The 20,659-nt window shown below is 49.3% G+C and overlaps 1 protein-coding gene across 7 annotated transcripts in view; it reads right to left on the bottom strand.

Moving 5' to 3' along the window:
• HSPG2 (heparan sulfate proteoglycan 2) overlaps positions 1-6,219 on the bottom strand; it is a 933,800-nt gene extending 927,581 nt beyond the window's left edge. For all 7 annotated transcript variants that reach the window (XM_069240056.1, XM_069240057.1, XM_069240060.1 and 4 more), the window contains exon 1: positions 5,831-6,219. In XM_069240056.1, the coding sequence (XP_069096157.1) occupies positions 5,831-5,905 (75 nt within the window). In that variant the 5' untranslated portion in view covers positions 5,906-6,219. The remainder of the gene's footprint in view (positions 1-5,830) is intronic.
• Between the last annotated feature and the right edge of the window lie 14,440 nt (positions 6,220-20,659).

Raw genomic sequence — 20,659 nt, 5'->3', positions numbered from 1 at the left:
GTGCAAACTGTCTGCTTCCCTCGTTGAGCAATGTATATCTAGCAGGTGTGCAAGCGCAAAGCATCCTTCCTAAAGCAGGAATTATACAAGGTCTGAAAGCTTCCAGTCACGTGCCTTGATCAATAATGGCAAACTACAACGGTTGCAAACCCTAGTCAGGATCATGTCTGGAACATTAATAACCTAGAAGGTGCACAAGCTCCTCCCCCCGCCCCCCCCCCCCCTTCTCCTCACCATGAACTCTGGAACAGTATTAAGGGTCTACGGGGAGCAGAGGCTCTCGGTATTATCCTGCAACAAGAATTATCATTTGAGTGTTTAAAACCTGTGCAATCTCTCAGCATCATCCCTCACGAAATTACCCATTACAAGATATGCAGTTCTCAACATCACCAATGGAGCAAGACTAACCAACTGCAAGGTGTTAAGGTTCACACCCTCATCTTCCCTGATGTCTTAGCTCAATAACAAAACAACGACAAAAACTACTTTTACTTTCACCATTCTTGAATGCGTACAAAGCAAACAAGATAAAACATGCAAGGTTGCAACTCTTTGTGCTCACCTCTTCGGCTACCTTTAGCAAGTTTTGGTGTGAATGTCTCCATCTCCCTCGAAAGTCACACAAACCTTCAAGGCCGCCTTGACCTGATGCTCCCTTACGCACCTTTCCTCGACCACATTCAAGTCTGTACACCCAACAGCGAGCACATGCTTGCAGCGTTCAGCAACGCTTGGTTTGTTGGGTAAATAAGTAACTTGGGCTGGGCAGCTTCCCTGCAGAGAATCTCTAGGCAGATGCCAACTGCTCACCACAGCCGATCACTCTAAGATTTAATAAGTTCCTCAGTCAGTGCCTGCAGTGTTGTTGGAATAGGTAAATTGCTCTCACAGTGGCCACACCACCTTGCCCTGGTCATTCGTTTTGGATATGTCTACACCCGTCCTCCCTGCTTGGAAATTTAGGAAGACATAAAAAAAAAAGAGTGGGTGGGTAATTTCCAAAATATGTAGGAAATGTATAAAATGTCCCAACATCAGCAGGACAAGAAATAGGTTTGTCAGCACAAACATCTCTGCTTCAGATACAGACGGTCTCGAATTATGTGAAGGTATCCGTCATAAAAATGTTGACTAGTGTACACAGTATAAGCGATTATTGGTAACTATCTGACTAAGGCAAAAATGGAGGACCACAGTATAGGTACCCAGATGTACTTATTAATCTCTAGGTTTCATCGTCTTATCTTGTATTATTCCAGCCACCAGCTGGGTTCCGCTAACAGATCATTCGTTCACACAACATGCAGGTCTCTACTACAATTCTACAGGCAGCTGTGTGTAGAGTCAGACTGAGTCTTTATATAGTTGGAGTGTGTGGGTCCCAGAGTTGCCTGGCTCTGAATTCCATTGTGTAGGTAGCAGAGTAGAGGACCGGTCTGTCGACTTCTTTCTATTTGAATATGGGGCTCCCGGACCTTGCCACAAAGTACCCCATCCAGAAGTCAGTTTAGTGTAAAATCAGTCTGTAGGCTCTTACTTGACACTCCCGTCCCAAAATAGGCCAGCTCTGAAACCCACCTACCCTTGGCTTTTTGCAGAACCCGTGTGGAGGGTTCCATCTGCTTCAGGGACCTGTTCCAGAACAATCTGCTGTATAACATCAACTAGCCGGCTGTGGGTAGAACATATTTACAGCCTTGCTTTTAGGTCTAACCTAGACAGCTGTAGCTGCTCTGCCAGCCTCATGTAACCAAAACAATTCATAAAATAAAAAAGACCTACAGGTACATAATAGAGGTGTTTTTGATAAGCTCTTTTTATCCATTGGTCTATTCAGCTGTCATTCACCTTTTACATTTTTGTCCACCAAAGCATGTGGTAGTTGGACAGCTCATGTCAGTCACAGGCTTTCTGGCTCCTTGAATGATATTTTGCTTCATCGCGTGTGCACACCTGCCTTTAAAAAAGTGCACTTCCCTGCTGAAGTTGGTGGCCAATACTTTTTGTCCTTTCTATTCTTTATCCTCGTTTTATTTATTTGTGTGTCTTTCATCTATGTCCAAGGGATACATTAGTTCAAAACCTATAGTACCCTTTCTTTGCACCAATATGGATCATAGTTGCCTGTGATATGTTAGTTTCAGTATTCGAAGCACATCTGCGTGTTAGTCAGCACCTACACTGTTCTAGTAAAATTATATGCACTTTTAAAAAATAATTGTTACTGCAAGCATATGGTCACCATGTTTAGTTTGCGTTTTCAGTTTTTTCGTTGTTGACATTTTTGTGTCATACACTTGTAATGTGAAAGCAATAACTGTTGCACCAGCTTGACAAGGCCAGACCTCTTGTTTTGCCCAAAGCTCATTTGCTCATCGAAGGTGGGTGAACAGACCAGCTCTCTACCCCATTTCAGGATGTCCACAAGTTTATTTGTGTTTCTTCCAGTAGGGGCGGTGGCGAGGTGGTATGAGGTCACATGACCCTCCTGCCTCGGCCGCGCCGAGGAGTAAGCTATGGGTCTGCAAGCTTCTCTTCTGTTTGAAGGTGGGTGTCCTAGAACAGTCCTGCTGCTCAGGAATGCCCAGCCTGCTATTTTTACGCTCCCTTGTTATTCTGAGGCCCCGGCCGAAATGCCTCGAGATGCCGGTCAGGTTTAAATTTGGGCACAGCACTGCAGCAAACACAGAAACCGAACCTATTCAACCGTTCTTACCATCCGGACATGCAGTGGGGTCTCTATGCCTGGGTCGACGACACAGCCAGGCGCCCACGGCTGCAAGAAATATGACCGGGCAGAAAAATGAGCTCTATAAAAAGCCCGCCAAAGATGCAAATACACAGAAGCAGAAAGATACCCCAGATCAACGTCACTGGTGCACATCATTTCCACTTGCCAGGAATCAGCGCTGTGGCCCAGCTCTTCCAGTTGATACTGCAGTACTGAACGGGTGACGTTCCTGCTCAGACAGCAAGCCTACCATACCCTCCAAGCAGTACTGCAGGCCTAGAAGCAAGAGTGTTCACTGAGTTCAGGTGACAGCAGATAGACAGATGTCAATCATTCTGCACAGGCAGCAGGAGAGAAGGTCCACGCCAGGTTTGTCAGTCAAAACTAAACATAAAGTGGTCTCTACAAGTGCGAGAATGCAGATCAGCCACTGCAAGTAGCTAATCTGAACTGACAATGTTCCAGGCGGACACCTAGGAAGAGCTCAGCTGATAAATTCTGGGCAAACCACTGTATAATAAGTGATTGTTGATATCAAGGTATCCATTCATCGACACACCAGTTCAGACAGTTTCTTCAATGCCTTCACACTCGCTGGCTCTGCCGCCCTCAGAGGGATGCCGGAAAAATACATGGATAGGAAGCATAGTTCACGTCAAAATAAGGAAATCAGAAACAGCAGGTAAGATGCACAGCAAATATATGAAAGCTCCAGCTTCAAGCACAGAAAAGACCTGGAGAATTAAGGGCCTTTCAGAGCCAAAAGATATTTGGTGGAGCAGGACTAAAGGCATTCCTGGACAGCCAATTTCAGTAACACTTACAACCAAATGTCACACAACAGTCATGGCACTAGATGCACAAGTTCAAAGATCAGCCTTCGTTTGCTCTCAGTTTACTGATCCCTCATGATTCCCAACCAACCTCTTCACTTCACTCCACTCTGCCAAGTGTCCAAGTAAAGCCCTTTGCCTGAAGTCAAATTTGTGGACTGATCCTAGCTTGACTCAATATTCATGAATCTCCATTCACTGGATCAGATCCTTCTGTTGAGACAAGGCTTCCCACACCAGCACCTTTGTTGAGTGCAAGCTCCAACCCCACCCTTCTCTCAGTGCTGGAATGCAAATGCAGGATTCGCAGACAAGCCACATCTCGAGGCCAAGTTTTGTAGATTAATCCCTTTGAATATTTTACATTTGGGAGAGAACCCAGTCACTGCAAAGCTAGAAGCCCTTTTACTGACAATGGATGGTCACACAGAAAGGCACAGTGAATATACAAGGTGCTAGATTGTTCATTCAATTACTAACTAATGGATGTGTGCCACGCCATATTAAAAACTACACTCTTTAACAAAACTTTTACATTGGACTCAAAATGACTTAACGGCTACAAAAGTAATTGAATGGCTCAACTTTACAGCAGGTATAGAGGGTGCTGGAATGAACACAGGGTCGATGGGTATAGCTGCAAATAATTAAAAGAAAGTCACTGTGTTATTCTATGCAGTTAATCTACAAATAGCGGTGGGTCTTTTCCAATGCATAGCGGATACAGGCGGTACTAGACTGCTCCAGCCGGTTGATGGGCAGAGGGAACACAGTATTGGCACTGCATGAGTAATCACTGGTCGCGCTGCAGAGGTGGAGTGAGTTAGTAACAAGTGGATACAGGAGGTGTTACGTTGTGGCGCAGGGCTGGTGGGGTGCAGGGGATACACACCGTGTTGGACTACATGCAGTGCATTGGTAACAACTTAATACACAAGGTAGAAAACGTAGAGGCACAAGGAGCTGGACTGCATACAGTTAATCCGCCGCCGCCACCAACTCCACGAATAGCGAAGTCCAAGGGGATAAAATTAGCCAGGCGGAGAACAGTCACTGGAAAAACACAGCCACCTCACAGAGAGCCACTCATGGAGAGTGGAGAAACTGAAATTCTGATTTTCCACGGTAAAGGAAAAAAGAGAGCAAAAACCGAGCTACAGACAAGCCTCTAAAAAGCAAAGCACAAAGAGCCCTGCTAGTTCGGACCCAAAAACTCCGCAAACACACTGGGGGAGAAGAAGCGCCCAGATTTGGTTGGACACGTTGGGCTCTTCTGTGCCAAAGACTAGAACTGCCAACCTCTTACACATGCACTTTTTATCCTGCTTTTCATTGCACCTTTAGAAATCGAGTGACAGCGCGGAGGAGGGCTATTTCCATCTCTGATTCAAAATAAAGTTCAGTCTTTCCAAACTGGTCGGGCACTAACCTGACGGAGCAGGGACTGCCAGCTTGAGTCTTGATTTGAGACTGGCAAAGCACTGGCATGCCATGAAAGAGCTTCAGGGCGCTTTCGCCTCCAAACAAGCCCCGACTACGCGCGCCCAAACAGCTCCCCAGAATTTTAACCACCTGAGTGGTCACAAGCTTTGCATTACCACCCCTCCATTCTACGCCCCCCTAATAACCAAGGACTCAACGGTGAAGGCCTCCCAGGCAACGTGAACTGGTGAGAGAGAGAGTCATATCGCCCCCCTTTTCCACTTAACCCGAGTGAGCTCTGATTAATTATATCATAAAATCTTAAGGAAACCATCTTTATAAGCAACGAGGCTGAATGTCTGCAAATCTGAGGACTAGCATCCCAAATCCCCCACCGCGCGCCCATAAACCGCTGCCTGCAGTATTGGGGAGCCTGGACGCATGTCATCATTCTAGCACATAAATCCGAAGCAGTGGCTTTGCTCACTGACTTCTATCGGAGTGTTTTTATGGGGGCAGGGGTTTTGAAATGGTAGGGAAAAAATAGGAACATTAAAGTTTTCGACTTCAGAGGAGATTTTCCACTCCTTCGAATTAGGAGGACAAGTGTCGACTTCAATTTGAGGCGAGAATTCCTCCACAGACGCATACTGCCCGACTGGGACCCCCAGAAATATTTACTATTCACTGTACGTTCGCGTTGAAAAAGGTACGGCATCGTCAGGGAACCCTCATTTCAACGGTATGCTACGCCGCTCCCAACAACGGTCCCTCGCCTGCCCCCACCTCCACGTGCACGCCACCACCCCCGAAATCAGGGCCACTTGTGCAGGTTACTTACGTGGGTGATGTGCGCCAGGAGTAGCAGACACAGCAGAGGCCCCTGTAACCACGCCAACACCTTGCGGTGACCCATCCTGCGCCTCCCTGGCAGAGCCCAGTTCAGCCCTGCCGCCTGCCACCCGGGGAGGGAAGAAACTCGGAAGAAATCAAAGTCCTCCTCTGGCAGCCCGGGTCCCGCGGTGTCCTCCGGGGCTCTGCCTGCTCTACAGCGCTGCTTCCCTCGCCCTTGTGCTCCACCATGCACGCCCCGCTACTTCCAAGCGCTTTCCTTGGCTGGCTGGGTGGGCAGCAAAAGGGGGGAAGACAGGCTTCTTGTGCTGTTTAAAACCAGACTGCCCAACCTAACTCCCTCCAGCTTTGCAGCAGGACTCAGAGGAAAGCCCGGCCTGGAAGGAACCACCCCTTTCAGGAGGCGGGGTAGGACGGGGATTTGGGGAGGGGCGTGCGTCTGATGTCTCCTGGGACGAGAGCGCTTGAATGATGATGGAGTCCCCTCTGTGACAGAGTATGTGGGAAGAACGATACGCCGCACGTTGCTCGGCCTTGAAAATGCAGTGGCCGAGTGTCATTCCAAAAGTCTAGAACCTTTAATAGGCCAGTAGGGCCGGGTCAGGGTCGCTCACAGAGGCAAAGATCAGTAGTTGACTAAATACATGGTGGGTGTGATTTATTCACACCCCGGGTAGGCACATATACCAAAGGACGCGCGACTCCCGATTCTTGACGCAAAACATGTATTAATTTTGTCTGTCTGCTTAAAATTGCCTCTACTGCAATAGAAGTCAATGGAGAAAATACATTCTCCCAACTAATCTTTAAAGATCTCCCAATTTACTATACTAAAATGTTGGCATGTATGGGTAGGCAACGGGCCTTCAAATACCCGACTAGCTCAGGCCCGAGTCTGTATCCAGCTCTCTGTTAGAATTACTCTAACTCTTCCAAATTAGAGGCATGGCCCTGTCAGGAGTTCTAGAGATCTAGACTGTGTTCTTCACCGGTAACCTTTATTACCTGTAAGTAAAGACACATTACCCCCTCATAGGACCTCCTCTTCCCAGTCCTTATATTAGTGAGGATCTCACAAGCCAAATTACAAATAGAAAGCATGACACCAAGGAGACATGCTGAATACAAAGTGTAATAAAAACAAGGCTCAAGACAAAGCCACGTTCATAAAGCCCTCAGCAAAATTGTTCAAATAAGCATGCAATACATCTAGACAGTAATGCTTGATAAAAGAATGATGCAAGTGCCAGGTACCACCCCACAAATCTCCGGGATAGAGACACCTGACACCCCAGCCCAGGAAGCTGAGACAGGTCGAGTAGGGCATCCTTGAACCTGAGTAGGAGGAGCTAGCCCCAAAGACTTACAGGACTGGTAAACCACTAAGAGCACCCACCTACTGATGGTGGAGGTAGACACATTCTTGCCTTTAGCCACTCCCCCACAGGACACAGGCAGTGCAGGAGAAAGACAAAAACCCTGGGAATGTTGCAGAGGACCGTACTCCACAGGAAAATTAGGAAGATAAATCTCCTGCTGTAAATGGAATTTAGAGAAAATTTTAGGGAGACGGCTAAAATCAGCCACAACACCACCTTGTCCAGAAGGAACTGCAAATAGGGAAAAGAGACGTGCAAGACCCCCAATTCCCCCAATCTCTGAGTCTACGTAATGGCCAACAGGAAGACCAATTTAGCAGACAGCCATAGTAAATCGGCCTCTATCAAAGGCTCAGAAGGGAACAGTTGGGGACCCTGCAGAACTGTCAGCAGATTTCAAGAAGGCACAATCACCTGGGTGGCTTGACGATGAAGCCGAAAACACCATAGCAGCCGAACCACTAAAGGAGAAACACCATCCAGCGCAACTGCTGAACCCCTACATGCATAGATAGCAGCCCACAGAGCAGCCAACGTAGGAGGGGAAAGATCAGCAGCAGCTCCTACGCTATGGCGGAGGAGCATCGCCCCCAACCTTCGCCAGCAACCTCAAAAGTTGACAAAAAAACCAATAATAAAACAGGTTTATTATTGTTTTATTTTTCAAGTTCTAAGGGCTGGGCTGAGTCTTGGGGGTGGGGCCACTGCAGTGTTAAGCACGAAGGGCGAGTGGTGTGCACTGCTATCAGTGTGCATGGGGTTTTGCAGGCTATCTCAGGAAGGCCAAACGGACATACGCACTGAGCTGTCTCCAACCCGAGCTGCGTTGCCAGGTTGGAGACAACAAGCACAGGCTCCCAGTCTCTCTAAAAATGCTGCTGATGCTGCTCTCATGCTATCAGTAGCATAAGAGCAGTGCCTGGATTGGCCGCTGAGGAGTTTGGGAGCCTGTGCTGCAGTGGAGAAGAGCAAAAGAGCGTTGATGCTGTGGGTGACAGGCAGCAGGTAAGTTCTTTTATGTTTTTAGTTTGTGTTTTTCCATTTAGTGTGTTTTTTTGTGTTCGTGTTGTGCAGCCCCCCTACCACCCACCCACCACTCGACTACTCTGCTCTGCCACCAGCTGCTGCTGGGAAAGATTCTTTAAAAAACCATCACTGAGAAATTCAATAATTTTTGTTGGGGCCTCACTCAGAGGATCAACCCCTGAAGAGGCACACCACCTGACAAAAGAGCCCAATGTTTACGGTAACACTTAAGGGTGGAAGCTGCACAGGAATGTTGAAAATCCAACGCCACCAAAGAAGGACAGCCCAAAGACTCTAACGTCAAACGTTCAAGAGCCAGACCGTCAGTTTCAATTGACAGAGACGAGGCAAGGACGATGGGGGAACTGATGCAGGGACGGGATCCCTGGAAGGAGGAGAAATCTGCACCAAGACAACCTGATCAACAGAGGGAACCAAAGGCGGGGATGCCAAAAAGGAGTAATCAGGATAACAGATACCCTCTCCACCCAAAACTTCTGCAGCACACTTGGGAGGAGGGGAATCGGAGGGAAGGCATACAGAAGTCCCAAGGGCCAGCGGATCGACAGGGCATCCACTGCCCATGCCTGAGGACAAACCACTTCAGAACAAAACCAAGGAAGGAGGGCATTGTGAGGAGATGCAAAAAGGTCCACCCAAGGCTTCTCAACCCGGAGACAAATCTCCCTGAACAGGGGTGCTGAAAGATGGTACAGAACTGAAGAAGGAAGGTTGCGGCTCAGGCTGTCCGCCTGAACGTTCAGGTCACCCTAAATGTAAAAAGCCCTCAAGGCCCTGAGGTGTGATTCTGCCCAGGGACAAATCAGGGAATCCAGATGATTCAGAGGCACACACCTCATCCTCCATTGGCGGTTCAAGTAACAGTAAGCCTTGGTCAGCAGCCAGTCAGTGAAGTGGCCTTCACTGGGTCTTTGGTTCCTTGTTGCAGTAGAGTGATGCCTTCACTCTGGAGGGAGATCTTTGGTGAGTTTTGAAGAGAGGAGGTCCTCTGGGTATTTGGAGAGTCTCTCCAATGTCCAAGCAACCCCTAAGAGGTAATTGTTGAGTCGTGGGTGCAGCAGGCAGGGTTTGGTGTCTTTTCTTGTTGCAGCAAGGCTTCAGTTCTCGAGCCTTGGGTCTTCTTTGTTGCTGGTCTTCTTTTGTCCTCGGAATCTGGTTATCTGGTCTAAGGATGATCACTAAATATGGAATTTAGTGGGCGTTTAGGGGAGTAGCTAGTAGTGACCAATGGGACATTTACCTTAGGGTGGCTACACCCACTAAGTGATCACTTCCTGTGGGCAGAGGACACTTCCCTACACCTGATTGGCTATTTCCTTCCATGCAAGGTGTAGGTAAATGAAATGGAGGGGTCACCTCGCATACAACACCTTATGGGTGGTGCAGGCTGGGGAGGAACACTCCTCCTGTCCGTTGCTCCCTCCAAAAGTGGGGGTTTGCAATGAGAGTGGCCATCTGCTGCTAGCAGCAGGCTTGGGGGTAGAGTTTCAAGGGCGGTAAGCCCTTTGAAGCTCACCAGCAGGACAGTGCACATTCCTGAGGGAGGGGATGTTTGCACCTCCACACAGGAAGGGCTTTGTTCTGGGACCCAGAGAGCAGGATCTTTCACCCCAGAGTTCCAGAATCTTTTCTGGTGGTAGCAGGCTGGTTGTGACCGGTTAGCAACCATGCCACACTAGTTATCTTTGGCAGGGGACACCTATAAGTGACCCCTGGGTTCCTTTTTTAAATAAATCCAATACTGGTACAAGTTTGGATTTATCGTTCTGAGTTGTTTGAAACCAAACAACCCAGGTTTCATAGTAGCCACCATATAGCTATGAAACGCGTACTGACCAGTGTCCAGCACATGTATTAAAATGGCTGCTCTGTTCACTTACTATGTCCCGGATTTGACAAGGACACAGTAGGGGCATATTGCTTATGCATCTACACCCAAACATACAGTATTGTGCACCCTGACTTGGTAAAAGTCTGGGGAGTGGTGGAAAGGCCAAAAGGCAACATCTGAAACTGGTATTGAGCCTAGCAACTGTTGGCTTTCTTGATGGACATGTACGTGAAAATAGGCATCTTCCAAATCCAGGGAAGCCAGAAAGTCACCCCATTGGATGAGTGGAATGACGAACTGCAATATGGTAATCGGAAAATGATCCAGCTTCACCATTTTGTTCAGAGCCCTGAAATTCAGAATTGGGTAGTGAGAATCATCTGGCTTTGGGACTAAGAAGAGAGTTGAGTAGAAGCCTTTTTATGTCACTGGTACCTTGAAAAAAGTGCCCTTCTTGAGCAACTTTTTCACTCCAGACAATATAGCAGCCCTCTTCATGGTGTCTCCTGACAATGGGGTAACCCGACAATGAGTCTGAGAAGGAAGACCCCGGACGGAATCTGGTACCTCTGACTCACAGCTGACAGAACCCACTGGTCAGAAATTAAGCTGGACCATTGAACCAGGAACAAATGGAGCTGGGCTGAGCTCCCCCCCTTGCATAGTCACTTCTGACCATTCCCTTGGGGCTCTGTGGCCCAGGCTTGTTGGTGAATGCAGCTCCCCGACAATGGGCCCCTCCATGAAAGGGCTAGGAAGAAGAAAGAACACCCTGAAAGCTTTGCTTATGAAAGAAAGACTTCTTCTTCTGTACAGACTGGAAAGGCTTCAGCATTTTTTTCTCTTCAGCAGAACGCTAGACCATCATGTTTAAGTCGTCCCCAAAAACCCAAAACAGTTTAGGACCTTCAAAGGGCAGGTTATGAATTAAGGACTTCTGTGCTGCTTCCAGACACCATGGTTTAATCCACAGTGATCGCCTACCAGCCTCCGTCACCCCGGCTGTGGAGGAAAAAGACAACACAGTATCAAATGTGACGTTGGATAGAAATTGAGCCAACACCGCCATCTGAACCAAGATAGGAATGAGATCCCCTTGATCCCAAAGACAGTCAAATAACTTCTCAAAATCCTTAATAAGGACTTGTGTGGCATATGCAGAATAAGTGCTCACCTTGATCCCAAAATGAGACGCAGCGAATGCTCGCTTTAAGGCAGCCTCCACTTTCCTTTCAACATGATCAAAAAGGGAAGCCTCCTCAGAAGGCAGGGAAGAGGAAGAAGCCATTGAGGACTGAATGGAATTGACTTTAGGACCTTGTGGAAATTGTTCATCAAACTGTGCCAGGTGATACCTCTTTTTTTAAATTTATTTGTATTTATTTATACAAATTTTACAAAAAAAACAGACAACGACATCCCCAGGAGCGAGCAAATACAAACATAAAGAATCCTTCCGTGTACATACATTGCCATTAAAATCAGCCAAGAATGTGATGCAGCAAAAACAAAGATTCCCCGCGTACCCAAATCATCAGATTCCAGTCAACACCTTGTGCATTGAACAAAGAAAATAGCATTAAAGCACACCTCTAGGATAAAATCTGAATGCTAGCACTCTCCTAGGGTATAAGAACAAAACAACTACAACAACAATATAATGATGGGGGCGGCAGGGCAGACTCATACAGCAGGATCGCCAACCTGACAACACACACAGCACTGATGGGAGACAACAAACCAATCCACCATGTGCATGACCACTCAAAAGAAGACAAGGCCATCACGTTTCAGCTATGAGACTCCAAAAAGGAGCAAAGCGGTGCCCAAATGTCTCTAGGGCGAGAGCACTCAGGGGCCAGCTCCCAAAAAGTTGATAATTGCTCCTGACAAAACGCTGCATCACGCAGCCAATCAGTCCAGCGCTGGGCCCTGGCTCATCCCCAGCACATCGCCACGCTTCTCTTTGCCAGCAAGAGCAGCATGCCCACCACTCGTCTCCATGCTGGCGGCACCACACCCATCAGTCCAAGCAGTGCCAACATAGGGGAGAGAGGCAAGTCTAAGCCAGTCATTACCGCTATCGCATGCATCACCTCCACCCAAAAAGCATGCATCTCTCCACAATTCCACGCCAAATGCAAGAAGTCGGCATCCAGCGCACGGCATCTTTCACAGTGTGCATCTGCACGCAGCCCCATAGCACACAGACTGCGAGGAGTGTAATATAAACGATATAAAAATGTAAAATGAATTAGCCACAGTCTATAGTTAGGCGACAGTGCTCTCATGTGTACACAGCAGCTTCTCCACATTGCCTCAGAAATATCCTCCCCAACATCCAGCTCCCATTTAGCCTTAGCAGCCGTAACCACAGCACTCTGCTGCTCCTGCAAGCACCCATACAGCTTGGTAATGAGTCTACGTAGCGACTGCGCACGCCACAGCATCTCCAGCGCCTGGCAGGTCTTATGCATTGCTGGGAGGCCAGCGAATCGCGCACGGAGCACTGCGTAAATACGTAGCACATATAGCCGATGTAGTGCATTGTCGGCTCCAGCACTTAGTGCCTCCTCCGGCAAAAGCAAGCGCTCACCCTCAAACCAATCTCCCAGCAGTGACATCTCAGAAGCGGCGAGGAAGTCTCGCATTCGTACATCTTGGGACATCCTCTCATCAGCAATATCCAGCACCAGCATCGAAAGGGCAAAAGGTTCACACGTCCCCGACCGGCGTAACAAAGCCGCCCAAGCTGCGGAAGTACACGCAACTGTGTCCACCACCCGAGACCAGGTCCGCAACAGGCAGCCAAGTACCCTCGGCAACCTGTCCGGCCACACCGCGTCACTCTCAAGCGCAAGATGAGGTAAGTACTTCATGGGGCGAATCCAGTAATACGCAAAATGGGCCTGCACACAATAATAATAAAGCTCCAGATCGGGGGCAGCAAGACCCCCCATCTCAAACGGCAGCGTCAGCTTCTCCCAGGCAATCCTGGGCTGCCCGCCCGCCCATACCAACCGCACCAGAGCCGATCTAAGCCACTGCAGGAAACCTACAGTAAGCACCAACAGAAGATTAACAAAGAGATACAGGAATTTTGGCAGCACGACCATTTTGGCAATGCCAATGCGCCCAATAAGCAAAAGCGGCAATGAGCGCCACACCTCAATCTTGTCCTCTAGCCAGGCTACCAACTTGCCATAATTGGCAAGACAAAGGGTTTCTACATCGCAACTCAGCCAGACTCCCAAGTAGCGAACCGGGCCATCCGCCCATTCAATGGGATATCGCAACGAGAAGCCCGCAGTTCCAGCAGTGAGGGGAAGCACGCCCGATTTAGACCAGTTTATCATTATACCGGAGAAGGCACCAAAGCGGACAATCTCATTAAGCAAGACATCAAGGTTCTTACTCGGCTCCCGCACATACAGCACAATATCGTCAGCGTACATCAAAATTAATATCGGGCGCTGTCGGAACGGCAGCCGTCTACTGCTATGGTGTTGCTGCAAAAAGGCCGCCAACGGCTCCATTGTGATCACAAAGAGCAACGGTGACAAATGGCATCCCTGGCGGGTCCCCCGGGCCCCAAGGAAGGGGTCCGAAACGGTACCATTCATCCGCAGCCTAGCGACCGGGTCCGTGTACAACAAGCACATCAGCCTTACAAATCGCGCACTCATGCCCACCCTGCCCAGCAGAGCAAATAGATATGGCCAAGCCAAGGAATCAAACGCCTTTCTTGCATCTAAAATCACTGCAGCAGCCTCATCCTCCACCGCAAGGCTGCCCAGCACCGTGAAGAACGTGCACAAATTATGCACCGTTGACCGCCCCGGCACAAACCCAGACTGGTCTGGGAGCACCAGTCGCGACATCAGTGGCTGCAGCCTCGTCGCTATCAACTTAGCCAAAATCTTATTGTCCACATTGATCATGGAGAGCGGGCGGTACGAGTCACAGCTATGGGGATCCTTTCCAGGCTTGAGAATCGTGACAATCAACGCCTCCCGTAGGGAAGCAGGAAGAGCCCCAGTTTCTATTACCTCAGCACAGACCTCCAGTAAGTAGGGAGCCAAGATATCGGAGTACTCTTTATAGAAGGCAGGTGTTAAGCCATCTAATCCTGGGGACCTGTCCCCAGGCAGCCCGCTAATTACCACCTTAACCTCCTCCACCGAAAAGGGCTCGTCGAAATAAGCTCTATGTGCGTCTTCAAACCAAAGCAAGCTAATCTCTGAAAAATAAGCTTGCGCCGCTTCAGGGTTCAACTCTGCAGGAGCTGAGTACAGGTCCATAAAATATCTTGTGAAGACCTTCATAACGCCTTCCATTCCCGCCACCCGCTCACCCTCCAACCCATCTATTTTGGTGACATATCCACTAGCCCAGGGTTTGCGCAACATATTCGCCAGCGTTCATCCAGCTCTGTCTCCCTCCCCATAATGCAGAGCCCTGGTATATTTCCCCAAAAAGCAGACCTCCCGTAGGGATACCTCTTCTTATCGAGAGGCCGCGCCCCGTAAAGCCGCCAGCGTCTCGCCAGACCAGTCCGCTACCAATTTCGCCTCCTGTTCTGCAATTTGCGACTCCAACTCAGCCAACTTGCGTCGCAATGCGCGAAGCACTTCATGCTGCTTAGAAAGGCACACTCCTCGGATAACCACCTTGAAGGCCTCCCCGAGCGTCCCGGCCGAGGTCACCGACCCATGATTCTCGGCAAAATATTGTAGGATAGCCTTGCGAACCTCCTCACGAAACGCCGCATCCCGAAGAGCCTCCTGCGGCAAACGCCAGGCAAAAGCAGCACTCGTGCTCCCGGGTATCACCAGCTCCAGCTTAACCAGGGAGTGGTCCGAGAGGGTCCGGGCCAAGTGCTCCACCGATTGTGTCGACAGCACCACATCGATCTAAATGGGTCCAGCTATTGTGTACATAATTGACATACGTACTCTCTCTCTGACTTCCATGCTTCGCCCTCCATAGGTCAACCAAGGCACCATCATTCATTACAGTCATTAAAGCAGTGGCAGCAACGGAGTGTCGCGCCCTAGTCGAAGTCTCCCGCTCTCTCTCCGGATCCAGGACCACATTGAAGTCCCCTCTCCAAATCACAGCCCCACTCCCCATCGAGTCAATCAGGCGCCACACCTCACAGAAGAATTCAGGGTCATCGACATTAGGGCCATAGACCGACACAAGCCGAAAGGGCCTATCCAACAGCGTCCCACTCAACAAAACGTAACGCCCATTCGGATCCACAATCGCTCGATGCATACACCATTGCAGCCCCCTGCGCAGGAGAATCGCCACACCTCTTGCCATAACGCGAGTACACTGCGCCATGACACTCACCAATCCACCCAGCCCTCAGACGATTCAGCGTTGACGCCACCAAATGGGTCTCCTGCAGCATGCATTCATCTATGTGATGGCGCTGGACGTAAGCAGATATGAGCCGCACCTTATGCTGGTCATTCAAGCCACGCCCATTCCAGGTAAGGCAACAAACGGCCGTCATCCCCCCCAGCCCCGTCACCACAGGACATCCATACGCCCCGCCGCCGAGCCACTCCATGCCACCCACCAATCACATCCAAAACAGGAGGACAGTAGTAAGAAATCCAATCAACACAGAAAAAACATACCTTAACACAATCCCAACCCCACCCACGCAGACCCCCCAAACGGGTCAGAGCAAGGAACCCCCCATCCCCCAAAAGAGGAGATCAAAGGCCCACAGCATAGTAAAAGGACTCATCCAGGGATCGTAAGGCTAGCCACCCAACCCGCCAACCGAGCAGATAGGCTGGAAAGGGCAAAGGGCTGGAGAAACAGGTATACTGACATAGCAGCTCATAAAAATAGAAACAAAGGCACCACAGCAATATCGCCTGACAGGCATCAGGTCCAAACGGTGCTCCGGCCCCAAGGACAGTCAATCAGTGTCACTGATGTTCGCCTGCTCTGAGCCAGGATTTCCCGGCCCCTCGGCCGAAGACCTCCAGGGAATCGTCTTAACGAACTGAGCCGCCAGTTTCCGGTCCGTAAAGAAATGCAAAGTGCTGCCATGCTGTATTCGAAGCCTCACTGGGTAAATAAGAGAAAAACGAGCAGCAGTCAAACTTAGAGAACACTTGATCGGCAGGAACGCCCTGCGCGCCGCCTGCACACTAGGAGTATAGTCTGGGAAAAAGTGCAGCTCCATGTTCCTATAGATCACCGGGCGCCTCTCTCTAGCCAACCGCAGCACAGTGTCCCTATCGCGATAAATCAAGAGGCGAAAAATAATGGGTCGCAGCGGGGTCCCAGGAGGAGGCCGGGGACCCAGCGACCTGTGAGCTCTCTCCACCACCAACATACGAGAGAGCTCACCAGGAAATAAGTCTGCAAGCATTTTCTCCATAAAGTCTTCCATCCTGCCCATGTCGGTGGACTCAGGAAGGCCAATCATCCTAATGTTGTTGCGCCGGGACCGCGCCTCCAAATCTTCAATTTTATTCCTGATTACCTCCAGCACCCGCTCCATCTGCAACAAGTGTTCTCTCTCGCCATGCCGCTGATCCTCCATCTCTGAGGTGCGCGACTCAAGCTGCTCGAAACGCGCGTCGTGATCATCCACCCTGGCCCTCATGCGGTCCATCTGCTCAGTCAAGTGGTCCAGCTTAGCATCTATGCCCGCCAAGCTACTCTTGAGATCCAAAAACATAGACTTATCAGAAGCGTCCGAAGGCCCATCCTCCATCTGCACATCCCCAGACTGCAATGCAGGCACAACGCCGTTCCGCTTGCCGCCATCAAAGGAAAGCTTTGCTTGCCGCTGCTCCGCCTTACCCATAGTGACCGCAACAATAAGTCCCTGCAATTGGCATGCTGCTAAACTTCAATAGGGAGAAAAGGCTGCACAAAAAGTGTGTCTCCTGGGCGGACGCTCGCAAATAAACCCCAGTAACAGCTCGGTATCCTCCAGCCACCAGCCACTCACTCCCAGGTGTAAACTCTGTGTACCTTCAGAGCAGGCTACTCATCTTCCAATTGGCGCCAAATGTGGAACAAAGTCCTGTGCAGTCCTCCACAATCTCCGAGACGCCACTTTCAGCATCAAACAAGAGCATCAAAATGTGAATACAAGAGCCCCGTCCGGCCCCAGGGCCCAAGCCCAGGTCCCCCCGCAGCACAGGAGGACCACCAGAGCGCCAAATCCAGTGGGCCCCCACCTCCGGAATATCTGCAGTCAAGAGGGCTCACTCCGGCCGCCTTCAATCCCAGCCCAGCCGCGGCCGCCGATCCCGCCTGTGCCAAGGCGGAACAGGCCTTTCCACTTCAGGCTGCGTGGGGCCGTGGGCTGATAAGACCACCGATCGGCCCCCCAAACAGCACCCCCTCCGCAGCCGGCTCGCGGCAGCCGCCTCCCCGGCGCGCTTCCAGCAGCGCGTGGTCACCCGCCAAAGCCGACCACACCCACAACACAGCAGGCCTGCCACCAGCCGAGCCCCCCTCCACGCCGCCGGCCGTCAGGCCTCGGGCAGCCAAAATTTCAGGACGGCAAATGCGCCGTCCCAGACAGCAAGTCACCCGGCCGGGGGAAGGGCTATTTCCACCACTCCGTCAGGATAATTGAAAATAAAGCCCTAAGCCCGGCAGAGCCTCACAAAGTGATGGCCATCTTGCCGGCAGACTAGCTACACCCCCATCGCCAGGTGATACCTCTTGCCCAGAAAATGAGGAAACCCCTGTTTCTCAATATTGTGAATCATCCACCAAAGATTTAGGTTCAAATCCCAGCACCTCACGACTATCGGCCAGCATGACTGAAAAAACTTTACCTTGAACATATTTTCTTTTTGTGAAATTGTCCAGTTCCTCATCCCCTTTTAGTTTCTTTGCAGAAGGCTTACCCAATGCAGCCTCAACTGCTGATTTGATCAAGTCCTGCAGGTCTACCCTGGAGATCTGCAACAGGTCAGCATCCTGTAGCTCCTGGGCATGTTTCCTTTTGGAAATAGCCTTGCCAGACTCAGGCACTGACCCTTCATTTGCCATAATTACAAGAGTCCAGCAGGAAGTGAACATACACAAATTCCTTATTAGTACTGCCTCCTAGCAACCAAGTCTCAAGCCCCATGAGCCTTTGGAAGCCAAAAGGCAGCCTTGCTGCCTCCCCCCGCAGCCACATGCAAGAAAGGACACAGCTGCGGAAGCCAGGTGCTGCCTGAATCACCTCAGCACATGAACAGCCTGCCCGCGACAGCCCAGCACGTGCGCAGGGAGCATGGTCCCAAGTAGAGCAAGGACACAACTTACTGAAAGCAACAGAAAGGGCAGCAAAAATTTCAAATAAGGGAAGAAAACCAAAGATGCAAAAAACAGGCACTTACCCCAGAATTCTGACTAGAAACAGACTCCCGATATAAGTTACCCTTCGCACAACCCATCTAGGGACAGGAAAAAAACAGGCATGGCGGAGGGTGGGATGGGTTTATATATTAAACATTAAAAACAGACTAGCGTTTCAAAGTCCTGTCAGGAGGCGACATCGCCTCACTAATTTAAGGACTAGGACAAGGAGATCCTATGAGGGGGTAATGACTCCCTAGGCCAACACTACTGGTCCATAACTCTCTCTGACTGAACCAACTCCTCACAAGCCCTACTGTCTCTTTTGGTGGGCAAAGGTGTCTGGCAATCCCTCCCAACCCAGAGGCTTGTCCATCATGCCTTCACTCTCTAGTCTTTCCAATTTGTTTTGTTTTTATTTTTAAAAATAAGTTGCAGTTGTCATGCCTGGTTATTTGCTGTTAATCGTCCTTATACATACTCCTAAGAGCCTTCCTCACAGTCATTATACAACCAGGAGCACAAGTGCCATATTTCAAAGGAAAAACCTGGACTGGAGTAGCTTGTCAGGCATGGGCCTGGAAACTTGGCAGCTATGATTTAACAAATCTCTTCTTGATTTAAGCATAGCATAACCTCATGGTTGAGCCAGGCAGTGCTAGGATAAAGTATGACAAAAAAATAATTCTCTTGACTAAACGGTACATGCTTTCTGCAAATGTGAAAGATACAGAATGAATCACCCTGTCCCTGACCACTCCTATGTTTGGCACATATGCAATGGAGGCATAAGGAGTGTCAGTCATTTGCCAGAATCACCAGTCCTTGACATGTGGGACATTCAGGATTTTAGTTCCCAATATTATGCCAACAGTAGCGTCTGTCTGGATTTTAGATTTATGTTTTCATTAATTTGGGATGGGTTGAGATGGGAAGGAAGCCAACATGATGAGACTCTGGAATATGGAGACTGTGGCTAGTGGTGCTTAGGGTGACAACCTGGCATGGAGGCACATTCTGGCAGTGACAATAAAATTTCAGGATAAATGGTTAAACTTCTGGACACAAATTCAGGACAAACGATGTTACAGGCCCATCTCAGGAAGTGAAAGAATAATATAAAACCTAGATAAATAGGTAGCCATGACAAGTCAAAATAAATTGACCTTGTTTTTTATTTGTGTGATACATAGCAGTAGTAAGCAAACATTCACATATAGCTAGATATACTGTTTTTGTGTAAATATTTCTATGTGCATTTATAAGAAAGAAAGAACAATAGGTGGCATGGCAGTATACTTGAAGCAATTCAGGTAGAGTTCAGATGCATATGCATATATCTCCACTTTAAATAACGATAATACCAGTACCATCATTGGGAAAAAAGGAGGTCCAGGGGTTGTAACCTTCCGATCAAAATATTTTGAGGGGCAGACATGTGGTTAAGACTTTTTCATATATTTCATCGTGCCTAAGGATGGCCCCTCCAAACATATAAGAGGAAAACAAGAGGTAACTCAAACACTAAACTGTGTTGGCTGGCAGTATCTTTATCAGCTATAACAATTCACTAATGTATAATGGGTCCCATAATGCTGCTGGGATGGAGTCAGTGTAGGATTGATGTTTTTGGGGTGCGGAGAGTGGCCAGGGGGAAGGAGACACAGGAGGTAATGAGCGGGTCTCTCCTAGGCATGGTAGGGTGGAGAGGAGGTAGTCAAGTGCATTCATCAGGGAGTGTGCTGTGTCTGAGCCATGACTGCAGGAGCTGGGGTGGCTTACCTGTGGCTGTTCGACTTGGGGGAAGGGCTTCAATGTGTTCGACAGCTACCGCATGTAAGTGTCCCATTATGTGGCTATCTCACCCCTACCCCGACACCTATGATCATGCATAAGATTGTTAGCCTCTGCTGAGGCCCAGCAGGCAGTCACTCAGAGCCAACAATTAATCACTGAAGGTTGGGGGGCCTTCCAGGCCATGGCTATTAAACATTTAAATAATGTTAAAGCGAGCTTTATGAATTTGAAATAGTACTTTGTTTAGTTTTTTTCGTGACCCCCTAGGAAGCAGAGAAGTGGATCTTGAGAGAGTGGCGTGTAAGTTATCTCAGGGACATGCTCCAGTATTTAGTGCCAAGTAGCCTGCAGCTGTGGGCACTCACATGTCATGTGAATAAATGTGGCAACCCTGTGGCCGTATCTGTGGCAGCCCGACGATGTC

Source organism: Pleurodeles waltl, chromosome 6 (genome assembly GCF_031143425.1).
Source record: "Pleurodeles waltl isolate 20211129_DDA chromosome 6, aPleWal1.hap1.20221129, whole genome shotgun sequence".
NCBI lineage: Eukaryota > Metazoa > Chordata > Amphibia > Caudata > Salamandridae > Pleurodeles > Pleurodeles waltl.
This window is presented reverse-complemented; position numbering and strand designations above follow the sequence as displayed.